This window comes from Tympanuchus pallidicinctus, unplaced genomic scaffold, assembly GCF_026119805.1.
Source record: "Tympanuchus pallidicinctus isolate F22 unplaced genomic scaffold, pur_lepc_1.0 scaffold22, whole genome shotgun sequence".
Classification (NCBI taxonomy): Eukaryota; Metazoa; Chordata; class Aves; order Galliformes; family Phasianidae; genus Tympanuchus; species Tympanuchus pallidicinctus.
The window spans coordinates 27,877,436-27,889,435 of NW_026294739.1; the positions used below are offsets into that span (position 1 = coordinate 27,877,436).

The 12,000-nt window shown below is 40.9% G+C and overlaps 1 protein-coding gene across 3 annotated transcripts in view; it reads right to left on the bottom strand.

Moving 5' to 3' along the window:
- The window catches only part of CDYL2 (chromodomain Y like 2), a 56,344-nt gene that overhangs the window by 17,006 nt on the left and 27,338 nt on the right, over positions 1–12,000 (bottom strand). For all 3 annotated transcript variants that reach the window (XM_052686448.1, XM_052686449.1, XM_052686447.1), the window contains exons 2-3: positions 9,477–10,071; positions 2,223–2,440 (exon numbers count right to left, since the gene is read on the bottom strand). In XM_052686448.1, the coding sequence (XP_052542408.1) occupies positions 2,223–2,440; positions 9,477–10,071 (813 nt within the window). The remainder of the gene's footprint in view (positions 1–2,222; positions 2,441–9,476; positions 10,072–12,000) is intronic.

Here is a 12,000-nt window from a genome sequence, read left to right on the forward strand (position 1 = left end):
TCCTGCCGTGGACGGCTGTGAACTGCCAGCCTATGATGTTAACCACACCAAGGAAACCCACTCTCAGTAAATTAACCATTTTGGATTTGGCAAACGTCATTTACTGAGCATGTGATCAAACTTAAAGTTAGCGTTTCTTTTGGCAAGATGGAACACTTGCTTACATTTGTGGGGGTTCCGTGTTTGCGCCTTTTTATTACTCAGGGTTCACAGAAGGTGTCACAACTAAAACTGTTCTTAACTTCCTTGAACGACTCTGTCAGTTTGCCTTAGCTGCGGCTGTGGCGACAATCCGCAGGACGAGGCACTCAACATGTTCCTCCTGTCAGTGTCTCGATTTTTGTGCTGCAGTGGCCAACACTGGAGGTGCTGGGTTTCATGGTGTGAGTGCTCAGGGGCTGCTCTCTGGATGGAGGCCAAAGGAGCAGTCTCATGTTTGCCAGCAATTGGCCGTCAGAGGGGAACAACTTCCAGTTGCTCTCAGCCTGGATAGGTTTTAAACAGACAGTCTAAATGTGGAGAGCTCATTAGCTTGATTAATTCCCGACCATCCAGCTTCTGGTCAGCAATGCAGCTTTCTGAAATGTGTTTTCTCATTTTCAAATGAACTTCCATAAAGATTCTAGAGATGGCCAAATGTGGTGACACAAGAAGAGGGCTATTACATGCTAATCATTTCTGCTCATGCAGAGGTGGGCATCTTGCATGCTGTCAAAGAATGAAATGGATTGGTTTGGCAGACCTGAAGAGCTTGAGCTCATTCACTGGTTAGTGCATCTGAACACTGCTGATGTGGAACTGCACAACAGCAATGAGAAGATATGTCTGTTCAGCCTGAGAAGAGCAAGCCCTTGATTTCGTGCTTTTTTTCAGGCCCTTGGGCTCTTTCTTTAAATTACCTGCAGTGTTAATTAGTGGCAATTAATACATGGATGGAATGATGGATTTGATGCAATCATCTAATGTGTTTTAAGGAGCTAGTATTAAAAGCAGGTATTTGGTGTTCTGGGTTAATTACTGAGATAGTCTTTTTTAAACATTAAATAGTTTAAAACCTAGGAGTGATAAATGTAGGTACTGACAGTTTAAAACAAGTTCTGTGTATTAATGCCCATGTGTTTGTGTGCATCTGGGAAGGTGGAGTCAAATTAGAGCCCATCATGCCTGCCAGTGGTTTCATCTGAAGCTCACTGTAAACAAATTCATTTAAAATTTACTCAGTTTCTTACTGAATAAAATAATCCCTGGAAGTTGCAGCCTATGTTTGCATCAAATGGTGCTCACACAGATAGCCTTAGTGTGAAGTTGCTGCCCTGGGATGTCTGGTAGGCAGAAAAGGGCAGCCTGCAGAATGCTTTGACAGCCAAACTGGTGACGGGAGGCAGCTCCTACAGCTTCTCCTTGGATGTATGGCAACTCTTTTCCATCAGGCCATTACTGCCTTCGTGGAACAGGATCAAGCATGTTGTCTGCTCTCCAAGACATGCATCCTGGTGCAGGCATTTCTTTACACTCCTTTTGCTGTGACATAGAAAGTGAATACCACAGCATTGCTGAGATTATGAGGAATGGAGGGAATGGCTCCTCAGCCCTTCCTGTGACTGTTGTATGTACTTGAGTAGTACAAGCTACAAGTCTGACCCTAAGTGTGTCTTGTTGTGAAACTAGGGAATTAATTAGTACCATTTATATATTGAACATCTTTATGCAATTCAGCTGGGAACAGAGCCCTTAATTGGCAAAGATTTCATAAATAAAGATTCATAAAGTGATTTAGAAAACCAGCAATTAGGGATCAAGGTATACTTTTACAATTTCTCTTTCAGAATATAGCCTCAAATACCTCCCTATGCAACAACTGGAGCACTATTTAAATAAGTACGAGAGAGACTAGATTTCACTAAAAATGGCATATATCAGCAACTTCAGCACGGGAACATCTGCTTCACACAACTCCACGCTGGAAATGCGGACTGTCTTTCCTCTCCTTTGCTCTGCTTTTCAGTTTCAGACATGTCAATTCAAAAATAATTTCCATTGCATTCTTTTTCATAGAAATCCCAAGCATGGAAAAGCTAGATATGTCTGAGCTCCAGACTTTCTTTTCTAAGATAGTCAATTAGGATAAAGAGACTTAAAATACTCAAAATTCAAAGGCAGTGTTTCCAACATAACCCGCACATTAGGATGGCTCTCTTTGGCTTCTAAAGCTACATGCTTACCTCTGGGGTCAGTGCATTGTTATCTGAAGTCTGACTCGACAGCAGAATATGTGTGAAACCATCTTCTTTCCGCACCACAATGTCCCTGAAGCGGCAGTTACTTTCATTTTGACGCACGCTGTATCTCAGTCTCTTATCGAAGACATAATCTTTCTCCCCATCTAGTTTCCTTTTCACAGTGCTGTGTAGATTCAGGCTTCCATTGGCCAGAGAAGAACCTTTCAGATTGAAATAATCAGAACATAATTATGCCCATACCTTCAAAGAAATTGACTCATACTTTTTATTAGCTTAAACATAAGGTGACATTTTACAACAGCCTCTATATGATAAATTTGGTAAATCAAAAGTATGCCTGTCTCGTCAAATGTGGGCTCAAGCCATTCTTATTATTCCCTAGAGCTTTACTCTCCAACTTTTTTCTTTTTTTTCTGATCAGACAAGCACTAGCTCAAGTGAATTATATTATATATAAAATACATATGTAGGGCTGGTACTCTATGTTGCATTCAGTTCTACTTTGAAGATGAAAGCAGTTATATCATGGTCCTTATCACTTTGGGATGATCACTGAATTTTGTACAAAATTCTAATTCAGCTTTGGATGAAACTTGACAAGTTTTGTCCATATCCAACTTTCAAAGTTATATTTACTTCCTTTCATGGTGACCAAAAAGTCATTACAGAATGGTAATTTTAACACAAGTTCTCTCCTGATGAACATCTGTGTGACAGCAAGGGAAGTTCTCACTGAGCAGACAGCTACCTCACCTGGCATTCTTTTCTCTGCCCACTTGGTTAGCGTTAGAAGCTGCAGTTAGCTGTCACTGCTGTGACCCCAAGCTTTTCCTTATTACATTTTACAGTCACAGTAAGCTGACTTTCACCTTTTAATATTGGTCTTTGTACACTGAAAGGATTAATGCTGATGCTATTTTGGAAGGTATCCAGCGTCAGGGAAAAAATGGAACCATGAAAAGAAAGATAAAGCTCCTCCTTAAACACAAATGAGAGTAATAGCAGCTTATTCTGTCAAAGCAGTTTATTCTGCCTTACACTTTGTGTGACCTATATATTATTACCTTGCTCATCCTTACAGTTCTGTTGTTATAGGCAATGTTGGGACGCTAAGAATATCTTTACAGGATGTTTATGCAAGAATTCCTTTTCTAATTACAGATGTTTCAAGCTGCTGGTATTAAAAGGAAAGCAGGGACAGGTTGTTGAGAAACAGAAATTAAAGCCACTCTGTTCACTGAAATACTTTCCAAACTCGTTTCAACTTGGTGATTGCAGAGGTGACTGAACATTTGCAGTGGCCTGCAGAATCACTCACAGTATGTGAAATGCCCACACATACACTGCAATTATCACACGTGATGCTAAAAATATGTAGAGTGCTTATTAGTATTCAACTGCTGTGTCATTTGGCTTCTTCACATAATGAGCGTGATGTGTCTACACATTTATCTACATGTAGAAATGCACATTTGTTAAGAAGTCTGCTACTTCACAAAACTCTAGTTATATTAAGAGATCCCATCCAAAATATTGCCCTATTATATTAAACAGAGGATTTAAATGGTAAAGAAGTTAAAAAATCAGAGGCAAGAGTGAACACAAAGTGGAGATGTGTTGGGGTAACTGTACTGATAGCTGGTGTTGAAGGTTAAGCCACACCTGTTTCAAATACAGATGCGAAGAGAATGGTAGATTAATTTGCACAGATGATCCAGCTCAACCAAAAGCCTCATAGAAATATTTCCTTTCTTTTTTTTATGTTGCATTCTTCTTTGCTTGAGGAATGTGTTCCGTTTGTAAATTAAATAGATGATGGAAGAAATGATAAATTTTATCATAGTATTTTAATTGTATGCCAGCTGACAAAAATGTAACTGGGGTCATGCAAGATCTAAATTAAGTATGACAGGAACATACATGGAGAAGTGTCATTTCCAAGGATGGATGGTTAACAGAACAATATACAGTGAGTAAATCGTCTCAGTGTATACAGAGCATCCCAGTAATCTCGCTTAATCTGATAAACTGGACAAAATGATCAGGAAAATCCAAAGACAAAAATCAAGTGAAATCAGGCCCCTTTAGAAGGTCTGTTGCGTGGATGTGATGGAGCTTCTGACGGCTTGCTGTAAGGCATCCAACTGCTGTTGTGAGAGGTTTAATAGTTAGCACCTGCTGAATGCACACAAAGGTAAACAGTACCTTTGCATGCCAAGATGAAAAATGACTGTGACAAAGGAAGAAAGAGGCCGTCACCAAGTAATCTGTCATGCATGCGAAATGAATTAAGGATGTCACAAATTAACTAAGGAAGCTTTAGGTACTTCTAAATGTAGTTTACCAGCTTAGGAAGGACTACATGATGCTCAGTCTAAGTACAAATAGAAAGCAGAAAATAATCCTTCCTTTAGAAGGAGTTTAATCTAATTGTTACTTTGTTTTTAACTGCTAGTATGACTTGGGAAGGTATCTAAACATGTATCTAGAAGAAGTTTCAGTATCTTTAAGGAAAAATAGGATATTCCCAGGCCACTGGTGCCATTTCCAAGAATGGCAATGAAGGATGCTATTTGAGGAGACATCCCAAGCCTGGCCATTTTCTGCAGTCCTTTCCCCTGGTATCATCCCTGCATGTCGTGCAGGAATATGAGAAGATTCATCCTTCGTGTTTCCTTCAGTATTTGACTGTGGACCTTTGCATGGATTTCTCTAATCCCTTTTTGAGCCTGTTGATGCCGTCTGTCTCCTCAGCCTCCTGTGGTCTGAGTTTGAGAAGTTTAGTAACCACTGCAGAGGGAAGAATTTTCTTTCATCTGCGCTTTTATCTGATGATCCACCAGTTTCACCAAGTGGCCCCTAGTTCTGCTGTTGAGGGATTTAGGAAATGACAGTTCTGCATTTATTTTACTGGAGGCCTTGATGATTTTGTCAACTTTGATCCTATCCCCTCTCAGCCTGCCCCTCCCCACACTGAAAACTCTTTTAGTCCTGTAATCCACTTCACCACTTCAGTCGCCTGTCCCTGTTCTTGTCTAGCGTTCCACTGCCATCAAATGAGAGGAAATGCAGTGATGTTACTGTTACTGCTGTTGGTACTGGAAGGTGCCTGAAGACTCCAGACTGAGTCTGGGCCTCTGTTGTACTTGGCACTGCAGAAAACAGATTAGAAATTTAGAATCTAAGAAGATGAGGTAGGCAAAGAGTATGAAAGGAGAGATCTGGTTCACCTTGTAGGCTCAAGAGTACTAAAACTGGTGCCAGGGAAGGGAGGGAATAATGATGTTGTGGCAAGAAGGTCTGGACTTCTCCTTTTATTAGCAGCGTGCATTTATGTTAAATGAAAAGTCCCACACATTTCATTTTTTGTAGGTGAAATAAAACACGTTCCTTTCTTCTCACTGGTAGAAGAGTTTGGTATTCCTGTCAGCCCAACAGCCTTTCTCTGTCTCTTTTCTGTATTTCTTGTGGGCAGTGTTAATACTGTACACACTTAATAACAGTGTTCTGGTGATAATTTACCAATACTTTCAGACTTCTCCAGCTAAGGGAGCATCTGTAAGATATCTAAAGCAATGGGTTTTTATCCAAACTGAGAAAGCAAGCATATTTGGCTGTCTTTTACTGCCAGTACATCTCCAGAATAAATAAAACTGAACAAGCTAAAAAAACAAGAAGAAGCAATGACTAAGTTCATAGAGAATATTTAAATCAAGGGCACCATGAGACTACAAAGATTTCTGTAATGGAGAAAAACAGTGGTTAGTGATACATGACAAGCAAAAATTCTTCAGCAGATGGTACAGAAATAGAGCTGTGTAGAAAAGGAAAGAAAATTAAAAGCGGATGTTTCTTGATGCTGTCAAGAAACCTGACAAAACAATCACTCGCAATTACAATGTATGGAGAGAAATAGCAACGTGATAACAGAAGGCAACAAATGTCATCAGAAGGAATGCTTTTGTTAGCTCCTGGGAGCATTGGTGGATGTTCTCCTGCAGAGGTTTTCAGCATTTTCCAATTTGCAGACCCTTAAATAACTGCCAGTAAAGATGACATTGCTCTCCTGATGAAGGGAAGTGTAGATGTCAGGAGAGGGGTTTTGATATAAAAGAGCTCTCCTAACTTCCGTGTATGAGAGTGCCATCCCCCTGTGATGCTGTAAATAGAATTCTGTGCGTACATCCGTACATCTGCATTCATCTCTCTGGGGTGAATTGCTTGTTTGTGAGAGTTGTATCTGTGCTTAAGCAGGAAACAATTACCCATACCCACGTAGACGTATACATACCAAACATCTTCATCTCTAGAACTGAAAATTTCTAAATATATTTTCAGTCCGTTCATCCACTTAACAGCGAGAGGAGGCTGACATTCATTTGGGCTTCACATAGGCAAACTCAAAACAGACACAGATGTCTGTTTGGTAGGATGCTGCCCGGGGCTGCCCAGGAGCCGTGGATTCCAGGAGCCAAACCCAGGCTCTCCCGGCTCCGGCTGTGCACTGCATACAGCGCCGGGAGCCCCGTGAGTGCTGGTGGGGCACGCCGGGCTTTTGACTTCCAGACTCCGTGGCAGACAGCCCGAAACCTCTGGCACAGCTGGCTGCCTCCGAGCTGGAGGCGGGAGAGCCGCCAAGCAGACGGCCACAGAACTGCAGGTCTCGGGGGACAGAGCGTGGGGACCTTGGCTCGGATTTGGAGAAAGTTTTGAAACCCAAGATGATTGAAAGAAAACTTCTGTTATTCAACACATGGGCATTTTTCTCTCAAAGTTTCTTCATTTGTAATTTGTAAAATTTCAGGCTAGTTTTAGCGTGATGTCTGCCCTGCTTAAAGTGATACTGCTGGGCATGTGGCAGGGTCACACCGGCATCTACTGTGAGTGTGAATGCTGGGGGAGGTCAGTGAAGTGCAGTAAGTGGTGCCAGATTCTGTGATTTGACATTTCAAATAATGCAAAATTCCGTATCAGGAAACATGATTTCTCAAGTTTAGAGGGCAGCGTTAAGAAAAAAGGCTGGTGTTTTTCTTTAGAGCCTTTTTCACTATTGCTGCTTGCTCTGGCTTTGGTAGTCTCATTTCTCCTCTTTGTAATTTTACCCACTATGCATGTGCTGGGGATCACAGAGAAAGGCTGGAGGGATTTCTGACTGTGGTATTGCTGCTGGGTATGGTTTTCTTAGAAGAGGACCGGATTGGGAGTCACAGATCTCCTGCCTTCAGGGAAGTCAGCAATGCAAGAGCTGCACACATCAGCCACAAGGCAGGAGCTCCAGCATGGCCAAACACGGGGCTGCTTTCTCCCAAAACTGAGTGCTCACAGGGGACCTTGCTTCTGTGTTCTGTGGGGACAAACAGCAGCTCATTTGACCTTAGAGTTCTTTAGTCCTTAGCTTAAAAAAAATAAATAAATCTACATATAGGAATCAATGCTGTGAAAAGATGCATTTTGTAACAGAACTTCCTCAGTGAATAACACAAAATATCTGTGGTTAGGTATGTAAGACTGTTTAGAGGAGCACCTTACTTTTTAAGCAGGCTCACATGAGCTCAAACTGAAGAGGCAATCTGAAGTGTCACTGGCATCATCTGGGCTACTTACACGTTCACAGCTGACTGTATATTCAGGTGTATCTTCAGTGAGGCAGCTGATGTCTGTGTTACGAGCCGCCAGCCTAAGATATAACTAGTAAGACTGGGCCAGGCAGCTCTGCTTCCCAAGGCAAGGGGAGTTTTTTAGGTTGCTGGTGGAGTGAAAAATGGAAAGCTGGGTGTTATAATTTATGTTGACTTCTGAAAAGTTTTTGGCCAGGCGATTCACAAGAAGCTGTTAAGGAAATGAGCGCTATCATGGGCTATGGAAAGTGGCTAATAAAAATAAATAATTGGAACAAATGGTTACTTTTCATCATGTCAAATGATTAGTAGTGGCTGCCCCAAGGACCTGCAGAAGGATTAATTTATTTAATGTACGTATTAATGAACTGAGAAGAGAAGTATGAGAGGAAATTTTGAAGAGAATACCAAATAAGTAGAGTAAATACTATGAAAGATTTTGAAGAGCTCCAGTGAGTCATAACAAAAAGGTGAATTGGCAGCAGTAAAGCAGATTAAATGCATAATGAAAGGAATCATACATATAGCCGTGCTCTAAATTAACTGCAACTGGAAGGGAAAAGTAACCAAGAACAACTGTGTATCACTCAATGAAAACCTTTATGCAGTGTGTAAGAGAAGAAAAAATAATACTCAAAAGTTTGTTTTGCCACTATATCAGTAAGCAGTAGGAAATCATTTGGAGCAGCTCCTGCTGTTTTTAAAAGGTATTTGAAAAAACACACACACCAAAAGCAAAGGTCAAAAATAAGCCCATGAAAGCAAAAAAATAAAGAAATACAACCAAACATTCCAAAAGTTGATCTAATAGGATGTCATGTATGGAAGTTTCTGCTAAAAAGCACATCTACACTGTGAGTTTGATAGGCTGAAAAAAAAAGATAGGATGTACCTAGATAATGAGAAGATAGACAGTTGCATTAAACTGCGTAATACATTGCAGAGAACATAAATTTATGTTCTCTGATTATTATTTGTGAATTGAGCCAGTCAGTAACTATGATTAGAAATAAACTTTTCCTGTAGTCAAATCATCTAGTTCACTTCAAGGCTGTCTATCTTCCACTAGAGAATGTCTTGCAACTTCTCACATCTCTAGTCAATGGCAAAGGTGAGAGTCTGGAAAATCTGATGATTCGTCAATACTGAAAAGCATTAATCCTGAAGACCTTGAATGTTACTCTGGACGCACTTACCAGGATATGTTAGCAAGAGTGGTGTTAATTATACCATAAAATGGTTCTGATCTTTGTAGACCGTTAGGTTTGTGCACGTACAACCGCTCAGTGACTTGGCACTTGATAATATAGACAAACATAATTTCAGTGTAGGCATTCCTCAGCCGTCGTTCCTACTACATGCCTCGTCATCATGTCCTCATAAGAACTTTACACTGCAGTGCCATGAATAAAGCCCACCCCGTTTTGCCTCACTCCATAGAAAAGAGGAGGAGAGATGCTAACAGAAAAATGCCATAAGGAATTGGGAAAGGATGTGAAACTTATGTGCTTCTCACCATATCTCTTGTGTAGCATGACAATCACTATTCCAGGAGTGGACTTTGCAGTTTCTGCAATTAACCCCCCCTCAAAAGACTATGGTTGTTGAAATCACATACCAATTCCGTTCACAACAGGCGATTCATTACTAACTTCCAACACGCTGGGCAAATTTTGCTCTCCTTCATGATCATTTATATCCATGTTTTGCTGTTGTGAGCCATTCCCAAAATGTCTAGAATCCTTTTCATGACTGCCATCTCCATTCTGCAGACCATTCTGTGGCTTTTTCAGTGGCATGATCTGTAAACCGCTGGGAGTAGTTCGGTAAGTTACAGTTTTAGCAGCCCTGTCATTAGCAGATGCTGGCTTTGCTGCGTATCCTCGTTTCTGTTTTTGTAGAGAAGGATTAATTCTCTTCCTTTTGTGTGCTGACCCTTTTGCCTTCCCAGATTCAGAAGGTCTATGTGATATTTTCTCAAGAGATGACCCTCGGCTTTCCCGTAAAAATTTTGTAGTACTGGTCTGTTTTCCATGTCTCGATCGCTTTTCTCTACTGACGTGTAGTCCATTGAACTCATCAATAAATTCCTCACAATGTAGGAGATGATGTTCAGGTTCCCAAGTATCTTCATTGCTTCCGTAACCTTTCCATCTGATGAGATATTCCCACTTGCCCTTCTTGTTCTTCCTTTTGTCTACAATCCTCTCCACCTGAAAGAAAAAAACAAACAAGTATCACGTTAGACAGAAAAATACTCTGGTTGTGAGAAATATGTTCTTCGTTTGCAGCTACAAAGGCCTCCTTGACACTGTTAAGCAGCTTCAGTATTCATGAGATTCAGCCCCTACAATGCAGCGCCTAAAATCTGAAATGACTCTGACACTGAAAGCCTACCCAAGTTGGCCAAAATGCAGCAGCCTATTTTACTGATTAAAACTTATCTTAATTTCATAGGATGCAGTCCAACACCATATTCCCATTGGATCCTATATGGAGCGTGCTGACTGCTGATGAGAGTCTAATTGGTGTGTGTATAAACTGCTTGACATAGCATTTAGGAATTGGAGTTACATGGTTCTGTTTGACGAAGAATTCTCGTGAACAGACCTGGCAATACATGAGAGGAACGCCGTGGCCCCAGTGGTATTTTGACAGCAAAGCCTTTCTCCCTTCTAAAAACGTTAGGAAAAGATGTAAAATGCCTGATCAAATCTGATCTGGGAACCTGCAATAGCCAATGTGGGAAAAAAAAAACAAAAACAAAAAAACAAACAAGGGAGAGCCTAAAAATCTGTGGTGAAGCCATGATTTCATTGAAAATGTGTTTGTAAAATGAGTCTACTTTTGTTATATTCCTCAGCTACCTCTTGTTTGAAAGAGCTAGCCAAGGCATCTTCTGCTATACTGTTATTTCCTGATCATTCTCCTGAACCCACACATGGATTATGTACCTTTAAATGCCTTCTTCATGCCTTGAAACTATCCTGAACAGAGAACCAATTAGAAAAAAAGTCTATTTTCATTCCTGCAGAAAAGGACTACACTGGTCTGCCGTCTGAGCACGCGTTAATGGTATCACGTTGTGGAAAAGAGAAAGTGCAGCTGAAGAAATCTTTGTGCTGCCTCAGCACTGCAACATCTCAAATAGAGGGAGAGCATGCAGAGACACCCAAGCAGGGCTAGTGGTCTGTGTTGTCTTGTCAAAGAAACTGGGAGAGGTTTGTTCACTTCAGAGAAGAGGGGAAATGTAAGAATCTGAAGTGAGTTAAAGACAGATATGAAAAGATAGCTGTGATCCATTCTCTGTGCACTTGACAGCAGGTCGTGGGTTTAAACTGCATCAGTTGTAATGCAGATAAGCCATTAGGAAAATCTTTGTGATGGGAGAATGATTAAGCACAGAACAGGTAACTTTGGTGAAGTAGGGAGGGTTCTAGAGCAAGCAAGTTTTGTTAGACAAACACCTGCCATGAGCAGCCCTTGTTGGAAAATGGGCTATGGTTAGAAACCTTGTGTAGTCTCTCCCAAGTTTTGTTTTCTGATTAGTTTTTTTTACTTCTTGAAAATGCGGCTTATGAGGAGGAAGGACACCACCAGTATAAAAAAATCATTATTTTAAAACAAAAGTGCTGTTGATAACTTAGGAAAAATAAGCACATGGATAGCTACTGTATTATTTTTCATTGCTTGTCAAAGAAAAATCATCTCATATAAAGAACAACAGTGGAATCTGTTTGGAGCATTTAACCTTGAAGAAGGGCAATCACGGTGGTGTATGTGATTGTTCACTTTAGCTCCCCTGTTGGAGCAAACCAACAGAATAATTCTGTCTGTTCACTGGCTGGAACTGTACATTTATAGAAATCGAGGTGGGTTCCCCAAAGGAGTCTAAAAGTAATTAGCTTCCAAACGTTGTACTTCTATCCCAATTCATTTACATGGGAACATAAGATATCTGTGTCTGAATCAGACTGCACAGCTTTCCTCCATCTCCTGGGCACTCAACTGCAGCACCCAAACAACTCATCCTTGTGCTCTGTTTTGCACAGAGCCTCTCCAGAAGCAAAGTAAGGAATCATCTTTGTTTGGAATTTAGCGCAGTCCCTTTCAGGATTGCTCAGTGGCAGAACAATTAACTG